The sequence below is a fragment of the Myotis daubentonii genome, chromosome 2, assembly GCF_963259705.1.
Source record: "Myotis daubentonii chromosome 2, mMyoDau2.1, whole genome shotgun sequence".
NCBI classification, from domain to species: domain Eukaryota; kingdom Metazoa; phylum Chordata; class Mammalia; order Chiroptera; family Vespertilionidae; genus Myotis; species Myotis daubentonii.
This window is the reverse complement of record NC_081841.1, coordinates 97945550-97969832: the sequence shown is the minus strand read 5'-3', so window position 1 is coordinate 97969832 and position 24283 is coordinate 97945550. Positions and strand designations below refer to the sequence as shown.

General features: G+C 38.8%; 1 protein-coding gene across 16 annotated transcripts in view; it reads right to left on the bottom strand.

The window, feature by feature from the left end:
• ERC1 (ELKS/RAB6-interacting/CAST family member 1) overlaps positions 1-24283 on the bottom strand; it is a 524562-nt gene that overhangs the window by 418056 nt on the left and 82223 nt on the right. For all 16 annotated transcript variants that reach the window (XM_059683946.1, XM_059683950.1, XM_059683955.1 and 13 more), the window contains exon 3: positions 19425-19841. In XM_059683946.1, the coding sequence (XP_059539929.1) occupies positions 19425-19841 (417 nt within the window). The remainder of the gene's footprint in view (positions 1-19424; positions 19842-24283) is intronic.

Here is a 24283-nt window from a genome sequence, read left to right as displayed (position 1 = left end):
CCAATAATTTCTGAACATCCACGCTACCCATCTGGCTGCTGATAATGACAAAAACCACTGTTAACACACACTACCCTTTCTGCTACCTCTCTCCCTAACTCCAGTCTTAAATATTCAATTAGGTATCCCACTTGTATGTTTAGCAACTACCTCAACTCTACATACCCAAGATTAAACTCTTGGTGATGCTCCAAAAACCTGTTCCATCCTTCCAGTTACTCAGGTCAAAAACCAATGAATCTTTTTAATGCCTTCTTTTTTTCTTTCAAGCCACAGCCAGTCAGGAAATCCAGTTAACTCTGTCTTCAAAATATATCCAAAATCCAAGCACTTCTTGCCATCTCCACTGCTACTACTTGGAGTGAGCCACTAACAAAAATATACCTTTTAATCCAACAACAATCAGGCTCTCACTCTTTATCTCGCTTCCCTACAGTCTATTCTCAACAGAGCACTTAGAGCATCCCTTTTAAACATAAATTTGATCTTGGTACTCCTTTGCTCAAAACCCTGTCATGCCTCCCCATCTGACTCAAAGTAAAGCCACAGTCCTTTCAGACCCCATCTCTTACCATTTCGCTCAGTTACTATGCTTAAGCCATACTAGGACTCCTTACTATCCCTCAAATATGCTAGGCATTCTCCAGTTACATCAGATGTTCTTGTTGCCTAAACTCTTTCCTGTCCTTCAAGTCTTGGCTCAAATGTCTCTTCTATTGTTTTTAGGTTTATTAGTTGTGATAATCGCATTGTGGTTATGCAAGATGATGTCCATATGTTTTATAGATACGTACTGAAGTCTACAGAGGTAATTACATCCTTTTAGGAATTTGCTTTAAAATCTTGGTGAAGAAAAAAAATTTTTAAAAAGGAAGCAAGTGTGGCAAAATTTGGGTAACTGGAATATCTGAATGATAAGCATATTGAGATTCATTATACTATTCTCACTACTTTTGTATAGGTTTGAAATCTTCCATAAAAACATTAATGTTTAATGTTCTCAGTGCAGCCTACCCTATTTGAAAACTAATATAAGAACCCACATGTCCTTTCCCCTTTACCTTACTCTACTTTTCCTTTTTGCTATAGCATTTATCCTCTCTAGCACATTATGTAATTTGTTTACTTGTTATGTGTTTATTATCTATTTCCCGCTATAAGAATGTAAGCTCCCCAAGGGCCAGGGTCCCTGTTTCATTCACTGATGAATCCAGAGTGCCTACAACAGTAGCTGATACACTGATAAGTACTTAACAGATATTTAAACAATGAATGTGGAATGAATGAATAACAAATGGCTACTAAACTTTCAAGAATTAGGTAAAGAGGAATCTTTTAACCCCTTCCTACTCCTGTGCTGAATTATGTGCACTTCCTCTTATTTCTCACTACAGGCCCAGTGCACGAAATTCATGCACTGAAAGGGTATCCCTCAGCCCAGCCTGCACCCTCTCCAATCTGGACCCCTTGGGAGATGTCCCCTATGGGATCGGGCCTAAACCAGCAGTCAGACATCCCTCTCACAATCCGGGACTGCTGGCTCCTAATCGCTCACCTACCTGCCAGCCTGATTGCCCCCTAACCGCTTCCCTGCCGGCCTGGTCCCCACCTAACTGCCTCCCCTTGCCGGCCCAATTGTCCCCAATTGTCCAACCCTGCTGGCCCGGTCACCCCCAACTGGCCTCTCCTGCCGGCCCAGTTGCGCCCAACTGCCCTCCCCTGCCGGCCATCTTACAGGGGCCATCTTGTGGTGACATGGGGGTGGCCATCTTTGTGATGGCCATCTTGTGGTGGCCATCTTGTGACAATGTGGAGGTGTTGCGATCTTATGACGACATGGGGTGTGGCCATCTTGTAGCGCCCATCTTGTGATGATGTGGGCGTGGCCATCTTGTGATGATGCGAGGGCATGACAGTCACCTAGGCTTTTATTAGTATAGTCTAGTGCAGTGATGGAGAACCTTTTGAGCTCAGCGTGTCAGCATTTTGAAAAACCCTAATTTAACTCTGGTGCCATGTCACATATAGAAATTTTTGATATTTGCAACCATAGTAAAACAAAGATTTATATTTTTGATATTTATTTTATATATTTAAATGGCATTTAACAAAAAAAAAAATCAACCAAAAAAATGAGTTCGCGTGTCACCTGTGACACCTATGTCATAGGTTCGCCAACACTGGTCTAGTGGCTCAGTGCACAAAATGTATGCACATTAAAAGGTAATTAATTAGAGGAAATATTTTAATATTGCTATTTACCCTTTCTCTATAATAGAAGTGTCAGAGATGAAAGAAAATTAGTAAAATGTATATGAAAATCTTCCTCCTATCAGAGTCTGGGGTGCACCACAGGACCCAGAGTAAAGTCCCCACCCACCCACATGCACCTCAAAATCGCACAAGACCCAGGCCCAGCCAGCCCCCCCCCCCCCCATTGGGCTAGATCCAGACAGACCCAGCCAGTCCCACCCTTGTCAAGCCCTGCCGGGCGGGGGGCACAACCTCAGGTCCCCTGGCCTGGAGCCGGGGAGGGGGGAGTGGCCTGAGGTATCCCAGCCCGGGCCAGGGCAGGGGGCGCACCTTGAAGTCCCCTGTCAAGCCCCGCCGGGTGGGTGACACAGCCTGAGATCCCCTGTTAAGCCCCGCCTGGCAGGGGGGCGTGGCCTGAGGTTCCCCATCAAGCCCTGCCAGGTGGGGTGCGCGGCCTGAGGTCCCCTGTCAAGCCCCACAGGGGGAGGGGGGCAGGGAGGAACAGGCTCAGGTCCCTGCTAATTGCTCGTTAAGGCTCATTATGGGAACTTGGCCTCCGCTGTGGGCACCACCATCTTTATGGTGGAGTGACAGTCAATTTGTATATTCCCACTTTATTATATAGGATACCACATACTATATAACTGTCCTTTAACATTTACTACATTATATTTGAAATAGAAGCCTGGTGCACGGAATTCATGCACAGGTAGGGCTGGCTGGCAATCAGAGCCGATCTGCGGGGTGACTGGCAGGGCGATCAGGGGGCCCCCACTGGCACCCTCCTTGGAGGTGACCGACAGGGCTTAACTCCTTGGAGTGCCGCAGGCATCAAACCTTAGTCCTCTTCTCCAATTTACTAATTCCTTTGGTGTTCTCATCCAGTCTCATAATTTTCAATACAATCCACCTAATAATAACTCCCAAATTTTATCTCCTGCTGAAATTCATACTTGTATATACCATTGCCTTCTTAGCATCTTCATGTGTATATCAAATAGATACCACACTGTTAATATATCCAATACTGACCTTCAAATTTTTCCCCTTTAAACTTGCTTCATCTATCCCAGCACGATTAATGGTATGTGTCCACCCAGTTATTTAGACCAAAAACTTAGAGGAGTCTCCTTTTTCTTACACCTACATCCAAGCTATCAGGAAATCCGGTTGTTCCTGTTTTCAAAATGTCTCCAGAAACTAACTGCATCTTATTAGCTTCACTGCCATAATGATCTGAGCCACCAGTACCTACTACCTGGATTATAGCAACAGTTTCTCCTGAAGTTGACTTCCTTATTCACAATAGGGCAGCTAGAGTGTTCTTTTTAAAACAAAAGTCAAGGCTGATGAATATTCTATTGATCTGTCCCCAAGACCGCCCCTAAATGCCCAGCCTTGAAAACCCTGAAAATGAAGGTCCCAGCAGGCTCTCCTTCCAGGAAGCATGCCTGTGCTATTTCCTTCCTCCTCTCCTCCACCCCTCCCCCTTCCACACAAATCCCAAAACCTCTAAGGGACCCCATGAGACTTGCAAGCAAAAGAACAATGGGCAGTGGCAGTTAACCCGGGTTAACCCCCTGAACCTGTCTCCAAGGCCTCCTTTCCCCCCTTTCTGAGCCAGAGCAGCCGAGCCCAGGCTTTCCTGTTGCTTCTTCTATGCCCTTCCTTGCCTCACTGCCTAAAGTATGTTTTTGCTGCAGCCAATAAACTCTTACTTGCTTAAATAAATAAACAGAAGTCAAACATACTTGACACCATCAAAAGCACCTCATTTCACTCAGTAAAAGTGACAGCCCTTAGGCTGGCCCAGAAGGCCTTATGTGATCTGGCCCCATTACTTGCCTGGCTTCATCTCTTACTATTACTCCCCCTTGGTCTCCAGACATACTAGCCTCCTTGCTTTTCCTCACTACATCAGTCCTGCTCCTAACTTAAGGCTTTTGCATTCATATAGATTTGTTTTTGGTGTGTGGGCCGATGCTCTAACCATTTAGCCAGTGGTTAGGGCTCTGTCCTCATCTTCCTAGAACTCTCAGAGTTATTCAAAGTAGTAGTCCACTCCCTCCAATATACATATTTCCTCTTAATTATTGTGACACCACAGTCTTCTTTTTCTATCATTCCAGTTGTCCCTTCTGTTTATTTTGTATGTTCTTGCTTCTAAATTAGACCCCCAAGTACTATAGTGGCTGGGGGATCAGTCCTAAACCCCTTTCTCTTTTCCATCTAAACTCTCTAATCTACATTGCTTAAAATTCAATTGAGATACTAATGAATTTCTGGGCCTGCCTTCTGCTCTGATTTCAAGACTCACATATCCAACTGCTCATTTGCTATTTCTCCTTAGATGTCCAACAGGGAACTCAAACTTATTTATTAAGTAAAATTTGAAAAACTTCTTGATATTCTCTTTAATCTAGTGAGAGATGTCTTCCCCATCTGGTTACATATGGCACTACTCTACTAGTAGCGCAAGCCAAACACCCATGTCTCCTTTCATTCCTCCCAGATCTTCATTTCCCACAAGTAATTCCATAGCACATCCTGTTTTGTGTTCAAAATATTTTCTAAATTTATGTTTCACTCCATTTCTAGCCTAGTTTAAGCGTAGATAACTATAATGGTCTCTAGTTAGTTTTCTTCCAATTGCTCTGTCCATTTTCAAGAGAGTATTGAGGTAATCTTGATAAAGCATCAACAAATCATGACACTAATCTGCTTTAAATGCTTCAACGAGTTTCCTATTTATTTCTCACTCCCTTCAAAAGCAATACGGTATGACCATAATAGATAGAAAATTGGTCCTCCTGTCAAACTATTTTAAAATTAGACAAAATGATTAAAATACTTGTTTTCAGAAATTGAAAAACAAGCATCATAGGACTCTGACCCTTAAGGAAAAGAAACAAACACGGTGATGGCCCAGACCTGCTATCCAAAACGTGATGCACGGAGGGGAAACCCAAACAGAAAACAACAGACTTGCAGAACTCAAAAGAAAGATCAATGTATGAGACTCCTAAAGACAGTGGAAATGTGCAAAGCAGAATAACATAGAGAAGGAAGCTAGCCAGAAGGGCAGCAGTATCTGATAGGCGTCTCCTTGAGTCTTTGGTCAAAAAGTGTGCATGCACAGGGCAAGACTCCACAATGTCAGACAAAGAACAACTACTGAGGACAAAACAATTACCACAGAGCTATGATTTAAGCAACTACCTTAATTCACATTGGGCTGGGAAAAATTTAAGTTCCAAAGTGAAGAGAATATAAGAGGCACTTAGTAGAAATACTGGTACTAGAAAGGCCAAGTCTTAGGGGTAGAGCTCATCCACCAGTAGCTCTAGAGCAGTGGTTCTTAATCTTCCTAATGCTGCGGCCCTTTAATACAGTTCCTCATGTTGTGGTGACCCCCAGCCATAAAATTATTTTCGTTGCTACTTCATAACTGTAATTTTGCTACTGTTATGAATCGTAATGTAAATATCTGATATGCAGGATGTATTTTCATTCTTACAAATTGAACATAATTAAAGCATAGTGATTAATCACAAAAACAACATGTAATTATATATGTGTTTTCCGATGGTCTTAGGCGAGCCTTGTGAAAGGGTCGTTCGACCCCCAAATGGGTCGCGACCCACAGGTTGAGAACCGCTGCTCTAGAGAGAAGACTATCTAGACTACCCCTAACAGAGTGTTTAAAAGCAAGTCATAAAAGGATCAAGTTAATTCAAAATTACATTAAATGTTGCAAGACAAAACAGTTAATTAAGGAAGACAGTAAAATCCAGAATACATTAATCCAGGACAAAGTCTGAATATATCAGTTCAGGCCACAATAATCTCTCACCTGCATTAAAACAAACAACTCATCAACTTTCTCCCAGCCTCCAGTTTGTCCACATTTAATCAATTCTCCACACTGTAAGCAAGGTGATTAACTGAGTACACAGGAGATATTTAGCAATATTTGTTCAATAAATGAGCATAAAACTTTAAAATGTATAAACAAAAATAAAAATGAATCCTACTAACTATAAATAATCTTTATTAATAAAATCCTGTAACCTATACTTTGCATTTTTATTTGGTATTTCTCTATCCACTTGAAAATATTAAAACTGCATTTCTTTGTAATACCTCATAATTCAGATACTGAACTAATTTAACTGACCACTTTCCCATTCTCTAATTCCAAGTTAGGTAAATTTTAAAATGCTTTAAGGTGAAACTCTTATAATTTCATTTTAAACCTTAGTTAGCATATAAGCAAAACAAAGAAAACAGAAATTCATTTGAATTTTAAAAATATCCTCCTATGCTAAGAAACTAGGATGCATTTAGAACCATTTAGGCATAAAGCTTTCCTATTAAGACATTTTAAAACCTTTCACTCATAACAAATTTCCATTGAGAGGCCTGCACACTAAAGATCATTATGAACACATCTTGCAGTCAGTGAGCTGATAACATCCCCTGTTCCCAATGAGCACATCAAGCCTCTGACTCATGCACTGTTAATAATAAGATGAAACTCTGGAAATAGAAATGAATATGAGAAGTAGAATATGTTATTTGCTCACTTCATTTTGCTCCTTTTGACCTGAAAATTTTCATTCAAAAAAAATTAAAGTACAGGTAAAATTATCTGGTTCTTGTCACACTGTCAACTGAGGTTGACCGTAGAAAATGTGTTCATTTCCTCTCATTAACTTACTAAAGAATAATAGCCAGAGTTAGAAAAACAAACATTAGAAACAAATTTTCATACTTCTCTCTTTCTTTAATAGTTTCTTTTTCAAAATAAGCCAACTTTTAATTATACAACTAAGAGAAAGGAGTATTTGTGACTGAAAAGTACTACTTATGTCTGAAATTTCTTGTCTTTAAGTTTCAAGTATCAGCCTCCAAACCCCTTGGTTCAAGGGTAGAAGCTCCACATGGCTTTTGAAGTCCTTTTGTAGATTCAATCCTTTACACAAGTTCTAGGTCTACTCTACTCACAACAAAAAAGAAAGAAATAAAGGAAAGTATAAACAGAAATAATCCTCACTTTTTTTTTCTGTATCTTAACTCAGCCAATGTCAGACAACACTGTACTTTAACCTTTTACCATCTCTAGTAATGGCATTAATCTGAGAAAATGTATTATCTGTCAAAATGGAAATGAGGAATAAATGACAAAAAGAAGGGAGGCGAAAGAACCTGAATAAATAAGATACTCATTTTCCAAAATCACTACAAAAGAGCAAACTAACTAGGGACTCCTTTTCTTTTTAATTCTTCCTATTCTTTGTTACTTCTAGTTTTTTCTATATATATCTCTATTAATTTTTCCCCTCTCCTCTCCTCTGCTTATACCTTACAACTGCCTATGATACAGACAGGCTTTCCTCAGTTATGCTAGTTAGATTCAGTATTTCAAGCCAAGAACCTAATCAAATATTAGGACTTTTAACCTCAAACATTTCTGCAAAGCCTAACATAATTAGCAGATGTACTACCAAGGTTTGTTGATTGAAATATTATAGAGACAAAAAATAACATGAATGTAATAATGTCTGAAAACAAATCTATATTTTAGTCATCACAACAATATCTACATTTTAAAAAATAGGAGCTGTCTATGGCCATACCACACTGAACATGCCCGATCTCATCTGATCTCAAAAAAAAATGGAAGCAGATATAGGTCTGAAATATATTATTTATTTAGCCTACCGACAATACATAATGTGCATATAAACTGCAGATCCAAAAATTCCATAGGACCTTAGATAATGTTCTGCATTAGACCTAGAACCAAAATTTGGGTCTCAAACTTTGGTGTATAACAGAATCACTTATAAAACTTGCTAAAACTCATATGCATAAGCCCCAAGCACTAATCAAGTCTTGCCTGTAAGTCAATATTTGTCCAATAGAGGTCCCCACTCTTCTATCAATCAAAGGAAAGCTATTACAATAAACAATATAAAATCTAATATTTAGTAGTCACATAATGTAATTTCAGTACAAAGAGAAAATACAATGCTTAATTTAAATTTAATTTTCTTCTTTGGCTTTTATTTAGCACATCAACCTGTAAGTTACAAAATCATGTTCATAAACAAAATGACAAACTAATCACAAATGTTACTTGGTATAAATGCCATTTTAATGTTACCAGATTTCATCATATCTAAGATGCCATTGAATTTAAGATATACCATTGTTTTATGTGCTGTAAAGAAAAGGAGGAAATGCCTCCAAATAAATCATGACACAATGCCTTATTATTCAGAATTTTTATTTTATACTGATTACAACCATGCTTTTTTACTTATTTAACCATAGAGTTTAATCATGTATCATTCTGAACTATTTTTATGACTTTCTCCATACCAATAATTTTTTGTTTCAATGTTGATTCACAGTGCAATATTCTGAATACACACTGAACAACAAATTAAAGTCAACAATAAATACCAAGGCTCACACCATCAACTAACATGATAACAAAATGAACAACTATGCCCTAGCTGGTTTGGCTCAGTGGATAGAGCGTCGGTCTGCGGACTGAAGGGTCCCAGGGTTTTGATTCCGGTCAAGGGCACATGTCCAGGTTTTGGGCTGCCCAGGGGTCCCGGATTGCGAGAGGGCGCAGGCCAGGCTGAGGGACCCTAGCGGTGCACAAATCCGTGCAGCGGGTCTCTAGTATTGCGCTCACCAGCCATGAGCCGGGTTTCTGGCAGAATGTCACTTCCCCCTGTGGGAGCGCACTGACCACCAGGGAGCAGCTCCTGTGTTGAGCATCTGCCCCCCTGGTGGTCAGTGTGCATCACAGCAATCGGTCATTCTGCCATTTGGTCAATTTACATATTAGCCTTTTATTTTATAGGATGGTCTTTGGTTAATTACCTCCCACCCACCCACCCACGATTGTCGCCAGGGAGGGATGCAAGAGGTTGGCCAGCCGGGGAGGTACCACGGGAGGGCTCCAGGGCGTGTCTGGCCCATCTCACTCAGTCCTCATCAGCCGGACCACAGCAGCAAGCTAACCTACCCGTTGGAGCATCTGCCCCCTAATGGTCAGTGTATGTCATAGCAACTGGTCCATCGGTCAACTGTCTGCCCCCTAGTGGTCAGTGCACGTCATAGTGACTGGTTGTGCAGTCAACTATCTGCCCTCTGGCGGTCAGTGCACGTCATAGCAAGCAGCTGAGCAGCCTTAGCATATCATTAGCATATTACGCTTTGATTGGTTGAACAGAAGACCAGACACTTAGCATATTAGGCTTTTATTATATAGGATAGGATTTCTGTATCTAAACTCATTAGCAAAACTGGTTTGGAGATTTAGTTTGTTTTCTAACTTTCATCAAGTTTTAATATCCAGTGGTCATGCAGGAGAAAAAATAAACTACAAAGGCTATCCTTTCTATAACCTCCAGGTTTAAATTTCTTTGTCTACATTTCAACTTATCCAACTCACATTTTTTGAGTACCCACTGAGTATTTTAGGCACTGGCAATATGAAGATTAAAAAATGGACAGCTTTGATGAAAAAAATTAAGTGAACAATGAAGAAATATACATGTAAGTATATTATAACATTAGTTCATCTGCATATATGTATAGAGCTGCACAGAAAAGACTTTAAAAAAGAATTAAAATTTGAGCTAAATCTTAAAAGTAATAAGAGAAATAGAAAGGAAAACAAGCTTTGTAAACATTTATTTCTGAAGCAAGCATTTCCACTTGCTCTTAAATAATTTTAAATTGTATGAATGTGTTTCCTATAAGATGATGCTATACCGTGAATGGCAACTGGACCTGTGTATTGGTATGGTTGACAAGGCTTATATTTCTTTTTTTTCCCACTTTTTATTGAATTTATTGAGATGACACTGGTCAACAAAATTATACAGGTTTCAAGTGCACATTTCAACAACACATCATCTGTACACTGCATTTTGTCTTTATCACCCCAAATCAACTCTCCTTTCATCACCATTTATTCTCCCTATATTCTTCTTCCACCTCCCCACAACAATCACCACACTGTTGTCCCGGTCCATGAGTTTTTTCTTTCTTTTTTGCTCAACCCCTCCAGCCCTCCCCACTGATCCCCCACACACACACACACCAACATCTGTCAGCCTGCTCTCTATCTATGACACAGTTTCTATCTTGCTTGTTGGTTCATTTTGTTTATTAGATTCCACAAAAGAGTGAAATCATATGGCACTTGTCTTTCTCTGACTGGCTGATTTCACCTAGCATAATGCTTTCCAGATTCATCCATGTTGTTTGAAAAGGTAAGCCGTCCTTTTTTATGGACGAGTAATATCCCACTGTATAAATGTACCACCACTTCCTTATCCACTCTTCCTTATCCACTCATCTACTGATGAGACACTCAGGCTACTTCCAAACCTTGGCTATTGTAAATAACACTGCAATGAACATAGGGGTGCATATATTTTTTTCAAAGTAGTGTTTCGAGTTCCTTTGGAATTACTGGGTCATTAGGGAGTTCCATTTTTAATTTTTAGAGGTAACTCTGTACTGCTTTCCACAGTGACTGCACCAATTTGTAATCCACCAACAGTGCACGAGAGTTCCCTTTGCTCCACATCCTCACCAACACTTGATGTTTATTGATGTATTGATGATAGCCATTATGGCAGGTATGAAGTGATATATCATTGTGGTTTTAATTTGCATTCCTCTGATGATTAATGACGTTGAGCATCTTTTTGCGTCTGTTGGCCATTAGTATGTCCTCTTTGGAGAAGTTTCTATTTAGGTCTCTTGCCCATTTTTGATTAACTTATTTGTTTGATTTGTGTTGAGTTTTATAAATTCTTTATAAATTTGGGATACTAACTCCTTAGTTTGATGTAGTCCCACTTGTTTATTTTTCCTTTTGTTTCCCTTGTCAGAACAAATATATCAGAAAAAGTGTTGCTAAGAGAAATATCTAACATTTTATTACCTATGTTTTCTTCTAGGACTTTTAAGGTTTCAAGTCTAACATTTAACTCTTTAATCCATTTTGAGTTTATTCTTGTGTATGGTGTAAGGAGGTGGTCTAGTTTCTTTTTCTTTTCATTCTTTTTTTTTTTTTTTTTGCATGTATCTACATTGTTTATTGCATAGACTATCTTTACCCCATTGTATGTTTTTGCTTCCTTTGTCAATTAATTGACTATAAACGTGTAGGTTTATTTCTGGGCTCTCTATTCTGTTCTACTCATCTATATGCCTGTCTTTTATGCTAGTTCCATGTTCTTTTGTGCCGGGAGCCGGTCCATCCTTGCTGTTTCAAAGGACCTGGCATATATGGCATACTGTTCTTAAAATGTTTGCTCACCTTCTTGGCACTATGTGTTTTAACCAAGGTCTCCTCTCTGAAAAAGGTTGTTTCCCCAGGTAGGGATTTTCCCCTGAAGTTAGGGAGGTAGTAAAACCTCTTAACTAAGTGCCAGGCGGGTAATTAATCACTTTAACTACGAACAATCATGCTTAAGCTACATAATCTTGACTCCCTGGAATGGAGATAAGAAACGCCCTAACCTTTGTAATAGAGATTGATAGGGTTGAATCAACTGGTATAAATATAGATGTAACAAGACAGCAAGACACAGAACTTAGAAGAGAGAACCTACAGACAGAACCTACACAGAACGTACAGGCAGAAGAACTTCGCTGGAGAGAACATGGCAAAAGATCCTGGACTGAACCTGACTACAGAAATTGGCAAGAGAACCTGACTAGTACCTGGTGACTGAACCTGGCTGGAGAACCAGGACAGAACCTGGCTGGAGATCCTAAGCAGAACCTCTCTGGAGATCCAGACCAGAACTTCGCTGGAGATCCTGGCTGGAGATCCTGGCTAGGCTGCTGATCAACTGAACACTGTCTCCGTGTCCTTCCTTCTTCGCCGACTCCGTCTACGCCTTTGGGAACCCCTGGACCTGCTGGGGTTGGACCCCGGCACTTTTGAATACCACTGGCCGTAAAGTACAGTTTTATTATCAGGGAGTATGATTCCTCCAATTGTGTTCTTTCTCAAGACTGCTGTGACTATTAGAGGGTTTTTTACGTCCATATAAAATTATAAAACATTCATTCTAGGTCTGTGATATATGCCATTGGTTTCTTGGTGGGAACTGTGTTGAACATATAGATGGATTTGAGTAGTATGAACATTTTAATGTTAATTCTTCCGATCCATGAACATAGTATATGCTTCCATTTATTTGTAACTTCCTCAATTGTTTTCTCTAATGTCTTATAATTTTCTGAGTACAGGTCTTTTATGTCCTTGGTTAAATTTATTCCTAAGTATTCTTTCTTTTTCAAACAATTGTGAATGTGAATGGGCTTGTCTTCTTAGTTTTCCTTTCTGATAATTCATTATTGGTGTATAAAAATGCAACTGATTTCTGGATATTTGCTTTGTATCCTACTACTTTACTGAATTCATTTATCAGTTCTAGCAGTTTTTTTATGGAATCTTTAGGGCTCTCTATATATAGAATCATGTCATCTGCAAACAATGAGTTTCATTTCTTATCTGATTGCTTTGGCTAGGACTTCCAGTACTTTGTTGAATAAAAGTGGTGAAAGCAGATACCCCCAAATTGATCCAGATCTTATGAAAAATACTTGTTTTTGCCCATTGAGCATGATGTCAGCTGTGAGTTTATCATACATGACCTTTATTACATTGAGGTATGTTCCCTCTATTTCCACTTTGCTGAGAGTTTTTATCAGACATGCTGGATTTTATCAAATGCTTTTCTGCCTCCATTGATATGATCATGTGATCTTTATCCTTCATTTTCTTTGTGTTTTCTATCTTATTTGTTAATCTGTGAGTATTGTACCAACTTTGCATCTCTGGAATAAATCCCATTGGATCATGGTGTATGATCCTTTTAATGACTTGCTGGATCAGGTTTGCTTATATTTTATTGAAGATTTTAGTATATAAGTTTATCAGGGGTATTGACCTATAATTTTCTTTATAGTGCCTTTATCTGGTCTTGGGATTAGGATAATGCTGGCTCTCAAAAATGAGCCTGGGAGTCTTCCTTCCTCTTGAATTTTATGGAATAATTTGAGAAGGATAGTTGTTAGATCTTCTTTGAATGTTTGGTAAAATTCACCTGTGAAGCCATCCAGTCCAGAACTTTTATTTGTTGGCAGTATTTTTATTACTGCTTCAATTTCACTAGTTATAATCTATCTATTCAGACTCTCTGCTTCTTTTGGATTCAGTTTTGAAAGATTCTAAATTTCTAGGAATTTATTCATTTCTTCCAGATTCTCCAGTTTGATGACACATAGTCATTCATAACATTTTCTCATAATCCTTTGTATTTCTTTGGTGTCAGTTGTACTTCTCTTTCATTTCTGATTTTATTTATTTGGCTCCACTCTTTTTTTCCTTAATAAACATAATGAAAGGTCTATCACTCTTGTTTATCTTTTCAAAAAAACAGGTATTGGTTTCATTGATCTTTTGTCTTGCTTTTTTGGACTCCATTTCATTTATTTCTGCTCTGATCTTTATTATTTCCTTTCTTCTACTCACTTTGGGCTTTGTTTGTTGTTCTTTTAAAGTTCCTTTAAAAGTGAAGTTAGATTTTATTTGAGATTATTCTTGCTTCTCAAGGTAGGCTTGTAATGCTATGAATTTCCCTCTTAGGATTGATTTCATTGTGTCCCATAGATTTGGGGTTGTTGTGTTGTCATTTTCATTTGTTTCAGGGTATCTTTTGACTTCTTCCTCATTTTAAACTGATTCATTGTTAAGTAATATGTTATTTACTCTTCATGTCTTTGTGTGTTTTTTAGTTTGTTTTTTGTGTCTTTAATACTGGGTACTAGCTGTGGTTATGGGATATATTAATCATGCACCATTAACCATGCTTTCCCTGTTCTGGTTAAAAGAAAAAGACATTCTAACTTGGCTAGAAGTTGTATAGCCCCGGGACCTGGGAGTCAACCTTAGAATGTGGTTTATTCTCATTCAAGACCTGCCTATTATCATGGAAAGATTTACAAACTTGTTGCCCAAATAATGGAGTTCCACCCCAGCCTGCATAGCCTACTTTCCCATGTCTGTAATCCCTACTTCCCCCATGTAATCCTTGTCCTACTCTAGATAAGCAGCTGATTTAGGAGGGGCTGCAGAGCAGATTTTTGTGGATGACCTGCTGATCTCCCATACTGCCAGCAGTATTGGAATTAATGCTTATATATGATCCAACACTTTCTCTGCTTAATTGGCTCAAGTAGTGACAGGCAGCACATGCTTGATATGATTTCAATCTTCTTAAACTTACTGAGGCTTGTTTTGTGTCCTAACATGGTCTATCCTACAAAATGTTCCATGTACACTTGAAAAGAATGTATATTCCATGCTTTAGGGTAAAATGCTCTGAAGATGTCATTTAAGACCACCGTTCCCTTGTTGATTTTCTGCTGGGACATATATCCATTGGTGTAAATGAGGGGTTAAAGTCACATACTATGACTCTATTACTATCCCTGTATGTCCGTCAAGATTTGCTTTACATATTTAAGTGCTCCTATATTGGGTGCATAAAGGTTTACAAGGGTTATATCCTCTTTACTATTACGTAGTATCCTTTTTTCTCTCTCACTATATCCTTTGTTTCAAAGTCTATTTTTTCAGATAAAAGTATTGCTACCCCAGCATCATTTTTTTCCTATTTGCATGAAATAACTTGCTCCATCCCATTACTTTTATGTGTATCTTTGTTTCTGAGGTAGGTTTCTTGTAGACTGCATATATATATATGGGCCTTTTTTTCTTGTCCATTCAGCTACCCTATATCTTTTGATTAGAGCACTTAAGTGATTTGATTATTGATAGGTATGTTTTTATTGCCATTTTATCCTTTTAACTATATCCTTTCATTTTGTTTTGCTTTCTTCTTCTTCTTCTCCTCCTTCTTTAAGCAGGCCCATTAACATTTCTTGTAATATTGGTTTGGTGTAATAAGCTCCTTTATTTCTCTTCTCTGGGAAGTTCCTTATTTCTCCTTAATTTTAAATGATAGCCTTGCTGAGTAAAGTAGTCTTGGTTGCAGGTCCTTGCTTTTCATCACTTTGAATATTTCATGGCAACCCCTTCTGGCCTGAAATGATTTTTTTGAGAAATCAACTGACAGTCTTATGGGAGCTCCCTTGTAGGTAACTGTCTTTCTCTTTCTGTTTTTAAGATTCTCTATTTGTATTTAAACTTTGCCATTTTAATTATGATGTGTCTTGATGTGGGCTTCTGTGGGTGCATTTTCTTTGGAACTCTCTAAGCTTCCTGGATTTCCATGTCTTTTTCCTTCACCAGGTTAGGGAAATTTCTGCTATTATTTCTTCAAATGGGTTCTTGATCCCTTGTTCTCTCTTCTCCTTCTGGTATGCCAATGATGCAGACGTTGTTACACTTCATGTTGTCCCAAAGTTCCTTTAAACTGCCCTTTATTTTTTAAGTATTTTTTCTTTTTGCTTCTCTGAGTGATATTTTTCTACCTTGTCTTCTCACTTGCAGATTTGATTCTCTGATGCTTCTAACCTACTGTTAATTCCTTCCAGTGTATTATTTTCAGCTATGTTATTCTTCATTTCTGACTGGTCATTTTTCATGGTTTCTATGTCCATTTTCATGCCATTGAGCATCCTTATAACCATTACTTTTAACTCTATATGATAAACTGCTTGCCTCCATTTCATTTAGATCTTTGTCTGGAGATTTCTCCTATTTTTTCATTCGGGGTATATTTCTTTGCCTCCCCATTTTGGCTTCCTCTTTGTTATTTCTATGTATTATATAGATCTACTTTGCCTTCATGTCTTCATGGGGTGGCCTTATGTAGTAGGTGTCCTTGTAGAGTTCAGTAGTTCAATCTTCTTGACCACCTGAATTCGGTGCTCCAAGAATGTCCTTGTGCGAGTTATGTGGGCTTGCCTGTTTGTTACTGAGTCTTGACTGCTATTGGCATATTCCTGTGCAGAATGGACCCTCAGGCTGGCTGGCTGTGAGGCTCAACCCCAACCATGGCATGTGAGTTGCTGTGCAGGTATTGACCACATGAAGTGAATTCAATCAGCAGGATGTGGTGCTGCCAAGATCTCCCTTTGGATATGCTGCTTGTGAAGCTTACTGAATCCTGCTCTGATTTTGTCTGAAGCTGGTCACTGGGTGTGTTGGTTTTGGGGCCTCACAGGAGGGACTCTGATGCAGGCCAAAGTCAGACGCTGCCTATGACTGTCCCTCGGCAACCTGTTTGTAACTACAAGGGATCGACAGTTTGTGGCTGCCTCTGCTGGACCTGGGTGTATGCAGGAAGGACCAAGCTACTCACCACAGTAGGCTTTTACTAGCACCAGGCCCCTGAAATCCACTTCTGCCTGTTTGTTGCCTAAGAGGCTCAGTCACTGACAGAGCCTCTGGCTGTACTCAAATTGTATGAAGTAGGTTCACAGTGGGTCACCAGGTAGGGACAACTGGTGCTTACCAAACTGATACAGGTTCAAACTTGGTGCCAGTGCTGGGTCTAAGGCCACTCAGTAAATGTTCCCTGGCCTACCAAGTCTATCTGTATGCTTGCACACCTTTGTGTTGGGGTAGAGACTCAGGAAGTCTGTATGCTTGCACACCTTTGTGTTGGGGTAGAGACTCAGGAAGTCATCAGGATGAGGCTTAATGACTCAACAGACCAATATTTAGCCAAGTGAAGGCAGGACTCTGCTCCATTCAGGCATGTGAGGAGATAATGGCCCCTGTTCTAGATCCACAAAGTTTAGTCTGTCCCAGATTCAGTTTCAGTGTGGCTGCTTCTGTAAATTCTTGGTTATAAGACTTCTCTTCAGCAGTCTTCAGGATGGTTATTCAAGATGACTTTCTATAATTTTAGATATAATTCCAGTTTGGTACTCGGAGGCGGCAAGTGTACGTCCACCACCTACTCCTGCATCATTTTGGATCTCCCCAACAAGGCCTATATTTCTTTCCACATGAGGTACATGAGTAAGACTTGTTATCTGTAGAGTTTATTTGAAAATTGGTCATAAATTCATGGATTTCCTACCACCTTTTCAAATTTACCAAAATTCTGATTGTTCTCTGCCAGAGTAACATGGTGACTTTTCATAATACTTAGCTATTTACTATTTGTTAACCCCCAAACTCAAAATTAAATGGGCATAGGTTGAAATATTCAGAAGAGAAGCAGTAAAAATGTAACATTCAAAGTTCATCATGATGCTGGTATAGTTTTCGTGTTGCACGCTGTTTGATGTACTATGGCCAGACTCTGGATTATCTCATTGAAATATAAAGTCTTTAAAATAAACTGAAAGAAACTCAGGATGTGTTTATAATATGGGAATTTACAGAAAACTTTCTAAGAAAATATGATGTGATGGTAATTTGAAGAGCATAAAATATACACTGCTACAGATTAATCATAACAATATAGTTAGTATGTGTTGGAAGGATCAACTGGTCTAATCACTCTAAAAGACAAGATAGCCTGGCTGGCATGCCTCAGTGGTTGAGCATCAACCTAGAACCAGGAGGTCACAGGTTTGATACCTGGTCAGGGCACATGCTCAGATTGCAGCTTCGATCCCAGGTAGGAGGAATGTAGAAGGCAGCCAATCAATTATTCTCTCTCATCACTAATGTTTCTCTCTCTCTCTCCCTCTCCCTTCCTCTATGAAATCAATAAAAAAAATTTTTTTTAAAGACAAGTTTCAAAAATGTACATATTATTTGACTGAGCAAAATTTATAGGAATTTATCCTAAAAAAATTAATATATAGGGATAAATGATTAAGGAAATTTAGTACAGCACAGTTGATAATACTGAAAAGTTAATAGTGGTCTAAATTTTCAACAGTAAGAGATATTCAAATAAATGCAATGAAACGTTATAAATGCATTTGAAATTATAAAACTTTACAAGTATTGACAAAGAAAGACAGAAAAGACAAATTATTAAGAAAGTGGGTGACATCACATTATGCATAGCCGCATACACATAGGAAAACTGACATTTATCACTAGGTACTGATACCTTGGGTTTAAAGTTTTTGCTAATATATTTTCTAATTTTACTATACTAAAGTACAATGGATTTACTCTGTAATAAAATTATTTTTTTAAAAAATGAATTTCTCTTTAAAAAATAAAAATGTCCTCAGTGTAGATATTTCTGATTTTTTGCAAAAGGAGAAACTGTGAAACAAACTATAAATTTAAAAGTATTCTTTTAAAGTTACCATTTTGCTGTCTTGGGAATACTCCATTTTTTTTAAAATCTCCTTCCTTACATTTCATTTAAGAAGGAATTATTCACACTGCATTAACACAGTTCTAAGTTGGTTTTTTTCTCTATCCAGATATGAAAGTTATCTGAAGTCTCTGAACACATGTAGAGAATAAAGCTATCAATTTTTTTAATTCAATGTAAGAAAAATTTTTTACTTATGCTTTCTTAAAATGAAGCATTATCTAGAAAAGTGAAAACTTAACAACCACAATGGTCAGCTAAAGTCTGAGTTTTCTTTCTATAAGTGACAGTATGCCTATATGTCCTTCTTTCTCACTATGCCTCCATGGCAGCAAATGATTTTTAGCACATATATTTAGCACATATATTTTATATTAAGGCAACAGTTTCCATGGAAACCATAAGGCAAACATCCGTTACTGCTGTTAAGGACTTTATGAGCACACCTAAATTGAAGTTACTGCTTACTTTCTCTTATTAATATTTTAAAATTGACCAATAGTTAGCTACTCTGATTCTGGTTTTGTTGCATGTGTGTCTCTGAACAAATCAAAAGATGAGTAACAAATACAAAAAATGCTGTGCCTCTCTAGCAACAAAATGTGTCTATAGAAACCAGGAGGGGAAAAGAAAGACCCAGAAAGTTATCAAGCCAGTACACATACCAGTCACTGTTATCTCATACGAGAGAGCAAATCAGAACAGAAACCAGTGAACCACTTAAAATACCAAAGAAAAAATTCCCTTCCACTACCTTGGTGGAGCACGTAAATTTATTTAGGCCAAGCAAGATGCTGACTAATCACAATAAAAAGACAGTAAGTAATAACAATTGAAAAAATGGTCACTCACCTCTCTCAACATGTTGTTCTCTTTTTCCTTCTGCTCCAAAAGGCTTTCTAGGTGGTGGACGTGCATCTCTGCCTCTGCCAGTCGTCTTGTTCTCTCATGGTCTTCCTCAGTAGCCTTAGCAGAAAGTCCTTTGCTCTGCAACATCTCCAGAAGTTTTTTGATAGATTCATCCCGAGCATTCAGGGTTTGCTTCTGAGTCTCAATACGCAGTTCCATTTCCTCCAGAGTCTTTCGAAGAAGAAATAGCTCTTTGGCCTGTCTTTCATGTTCAGCATGTAGCCTCTGGAAGTTCTCCTCCGTCAGCTCTGCCACACAAGGTTCACCAGTCCTATTGCTACTGTCTTGCTGAAACAGCTGGTTTAGGTCCCTTTGAATCCGTAATTCATCCTGGAGAGCCTGAATTGTCATTTGCATGTGCTAGAACCAAGACAAAAAAGAAAACCCCAAATCAGCTTTCCTCCTCAAGCAGCAAAAACAGAGCCTATTAAAGAGACAGAAAGTAACTACCAGGGCTCTCAGAACCTTGTAGTTAGCTAATCAGGATCCACATTATTCAGTATTACATTGTCTTAAAAAAGTATTGAGATAATCTGTAAAATATCAATAATTTGTTATGCTTATTCCCAAAAGGAAACAAGTATGGCAGCTCCTCACTTTGCATAAGGCATGACAAAATAAAGACACTGTTTAAAATAATTGAAGATATTACTAAATAGAACTAAGGGGAAGGGAGAGAAAAGATATGGGAAATTCACAGAAATACAAACATATCATACCAAAAAAATTCACCAAAAATTACTCTTAATTTAATATAATAGGGTGCGATACTGGTATCATGTATCCATGACATTATTTTTCTCTAACTAAAAAATATAGAACTCAGGATAAATTGGCATTCTTCAGTTATCTAAACCCCACACTATTCAGCATTTACCCCTTAACCTCTTCTTATGCAGTCTTCTCTGCCCTGTCCATCTCTCATGGCTAAACCCTACTTGTCCCTTCATTCTTAGGTCAGGCATCATCTCCTCTAGAAAGTCTGTTCTGACTCCCCGAACTGAAAGAAAGAAAGATAGAAAAAGGGAGGGAGGAATTAGTGGAGGAAGAAAAGTACAGAAAAGAAGAAAAGATAGTACCCCAATAAGAAATTACAATAATAAAAATATCATACTAAGCAATGTCAAGATTGAAGTGATTCCATTAAAAATAAAATCAAAATACGTTTTTAAAAAATCTTTAAAGTTAAACTGACCAGCAAAGGGACGCTATAAGAACGATTTCTATAGTGTTTAAAACTTGAGAATGCTCACCAGTAACAAACAGAGCCATTGCAGAACTATAATGAAGCATAAAAATACTGTTCATTCCAAAAGCATTTTAAAGTATCAAGCTCACTTCTTTACCAATTCTCTACAACCCAGTTTCAAACACCTGCATAGGTCAATGAGGTTAACAACTTTTCCAAATTTAGTCACTGAAATACTGGTAAATGACTTAACAAGAAAGAAGGGTAAAGAAAAAACAGGTAGGTGAAATCATCAGCTATGGAAAGTGTTAACAGCTAACATTGGTAGTGCCATTATTGGAAGTGCATTCTGCTGAACACACATTGTAGGCAAGACGCTTGGCTATGTGAAGGCAATCCCTGCTGACATTCAACTGCAGCGTACAATGTAAGGCCTGTTGAAAGGGGTTAATGTCTGTGTCAATCAGAGCTATGTCAACACTTAAGTCACTGTGTACCCAAAGCTTACAGAAGCTACAGAATTTTTTTTTCATTCCCTTTTCCTCCAGAAAAATAGAAGTGAGAAAGTCTGATACTGACAAAGAGTACAAAAAGATCATGACCTTACAGTTATATAGAGAAGCATGCATGTACAAAGTTATTACTTAAGATGCTTTCACATACACTATAACAACAAAATTTAAAGTTGGGAATAAAGCCCAACAATATTATTTACAGAGATAATTCTTTCTGGGAGAGAAAACACCATAAAACATACAAACAACATCAGTAAACCAGAATGAACTGACCAAAATTATTCACATCTTTCTTCAAGACATATTTTTAGTAATGTACTTCCTTATAAAAATAAAATCTAAAAAAATAAAATAAAATAAAATCTAGAGGCTTCCAGTAAAGATGGTGGAGTAGGTAACGCTGTGCTAGTCTACTCCCATGACCACATGAAAACTACAACTAGATTATACAATCACCATCCATGAGAAGCAGCTGAACAGAACCCCTGTAGCTAAGGATGTAAAGAAGCCACATTGAAACTGGTAGGAGGGGTGGAGATGTGGAACATGCAGGTCCCACACCCAGGGCATGGTGTGCTGGGGTCCAACCCCAGCAGGTCCAGGGGTCCCCAAAGGTGTGGACGGAGTCGACGAAGAAGGAATGACACGGAGACAGCGTTCAGTTGATCAGCGGCCTTGCCAGGATCTCTAGCCACAATCTCCAGCCAAGTTCTGTTTAGGATCTCCAGCCAGGTTCTGTGTCCATGTTCTCTTGCTAGGTTCTCCAGCCAGGTTCTCCAGCCAGGTTCTGTAGCCATGTTCCCTCGCTAGGTTCTCCAGCCAGGTTCTGTCCAGGTTCTCCAGCCAGGTTCAGTCACCAGGTTCTAGTCAGGTTCTCTTGCCATGTTCTATCCAGGTTCTGTAGCCAGGTTCTGTCTCTAGGTTCTTCAGCCAGGTTCTCTCGCTAGGTTCTGTCTCTAGGTTCTGTGGCCAGTTTCTGTCCAGGATCTTTTGCCATGTTCTCTCGCTAGGTTCTGTCTCTAGGTTCTGTCTCCAGTTTCTGTCCAGGATCTTTTGCCATGTTCTCTCCAGCGAAGTTCTTCTGTCTCTAGGTTCTGTGTCTAGGTTCTGTGTCTAGGTTCTGTGTCCTGTTGTCTTGTTACATCTGTATTTATACCAGTTGATTCTAATCCTGTCAATCTCTATTGCAAAGGTTAGGGCGTTTCTTATCTCCATTCCAGGGAGTCAAGATTATGTAGCTTAAGCATGATTGTTCCTAGTTAAAGTGATTAATTACCCACATGGCACTTAGTTAAGGGGTTTTATGCCCTCCCTAACTTCAGGGGAAAATCCCTACCTGGGGAAACAACCTTTCTCAGAGAGGTGACCTTGGTTAAAACATGTAGTGCCAAGAAGGAGAGCAAACATATTAAGAACAGTATGCCATATACGCCAGGTCCCTTGAAACAGCAAGGATGCACCGGCTCCCGGCAATGGTGGTTAGGAATCAAGAGGAATATCTAGACTGCAGTGATTCCTCCTGAGGAACAAGGGGTCCCAGAACCCACATCAGGCTCCCAAACTTGAGATATCAGTGCCAAGAAGAGGGTCCGCAAAACATCTGGCTGTGAAAAACAGTACACATTGCATCCATAAATGATAGGGAGCAGCTGGAGACTGAGGTGAATCTCTTCAAAAACCCACACACTCACTAGCTCACAAATTCACTTGTAGTAAGCTCCAGCACAAGGGCAGCAGCTCAAGAAACACCAAGGACAAATTTCAGAATAAGGGCTGGAGGAGCAGGGGTTAGAGAACCTCTCTCTAGGGCGCCGTGGGCAAACTATGGCCCGCGGGCCGGATCCGGCCCGTTTGAAATGAATAAAACTAAAAATAAAAAAAATAAAAAAAGACTGTACCCTTTTATGTAATGATGTTTACTTTGAATTTATATTAGTTCACACAAACACTCCATCCATGCTTTTGTTCTGGCCCTCCGGTCCAGTTTAAGAACCCATTGTGGCCCTCGAGTCAAAAAGTTTGCCCACCCCTGATATAGATGCATAAATATTTTCAAATACATGGTTCTGTTTTCTTCAAATAAATACCCAGAAGTGGAATTGCTAGGTCATATGGTAGTTCCATTTTTTTATTTTTTTTATTTTTTTAAGAAATCTCCATACTGGTTTCCATAGTGGCTGCACTAATTTATTCTCAGATCAACAGTGCACAAGGGTTCCCTTTTCTCCACATCCTTTTTAAAAAATATATTTTTATTGATTTCAGAGAGAGGGAGAGAGATATAGAAACATCAATAATGAGAATCATTCATCAGCTGCCCCTGAACGCCCCCTACTGGGGATCAAACTGGCAACCCAGGCATGTGCCCTGACCAGGAATTGAACTGTGACCTCCTGGTTCATAGGTCGATGCTCAACCGTTGAGCCACACTGGCCAGGCTATTTGTTGACTTTTTTAAATTCTCACCTAAGAATATGTTCTTATTGATTTTTTTTTTTTTTAAGAGAGAAAGAAGGGAGATAGAGAACATCAATGTGAGAGAGAAACGTCTATGGGCCTCCTCCCAGACTCGCCCCAACTGGGCATCAAAAACCGCAACCTAAGTATGGACCCAGACCAGAAATCAAACCCACAACAGGTGTATGGAGCGATGCTCCAACCAACTGAGTCAACAAGTCAGAGCTATATGGTGATTTTTGCTAATAGCCATTCTGATTGGTGTCAGGTGGCATGTCACTGTGGTTTTGATTTGCATTTCCCTGATGATTCATGATGTTCAGTGTCATTTCATATATCTATTGGTCATCTGTATTTCTTCTCTAGAGAAATGTCTCTTCATGTTCTCGGCCCATTTTTTTTTTATCAGATTATTTTTTGTTATTGAGTTGTATGGTTCTTTATATATTTTTAACATTAACTCCTAATTGGATATGTCATTTATGGATATATTCACTCATTTAGTAAGCTGTCTTTTCATTTCATTGATGGTTTCCTTGGTTTTACACAAGTTTTTTCATTTAATTAGGTCCCATTTGCTTTTTTGTGCCCTTGTTTCCTTGCTCAAGAGGACATATCCAAAAGATACTAAGACTGATATC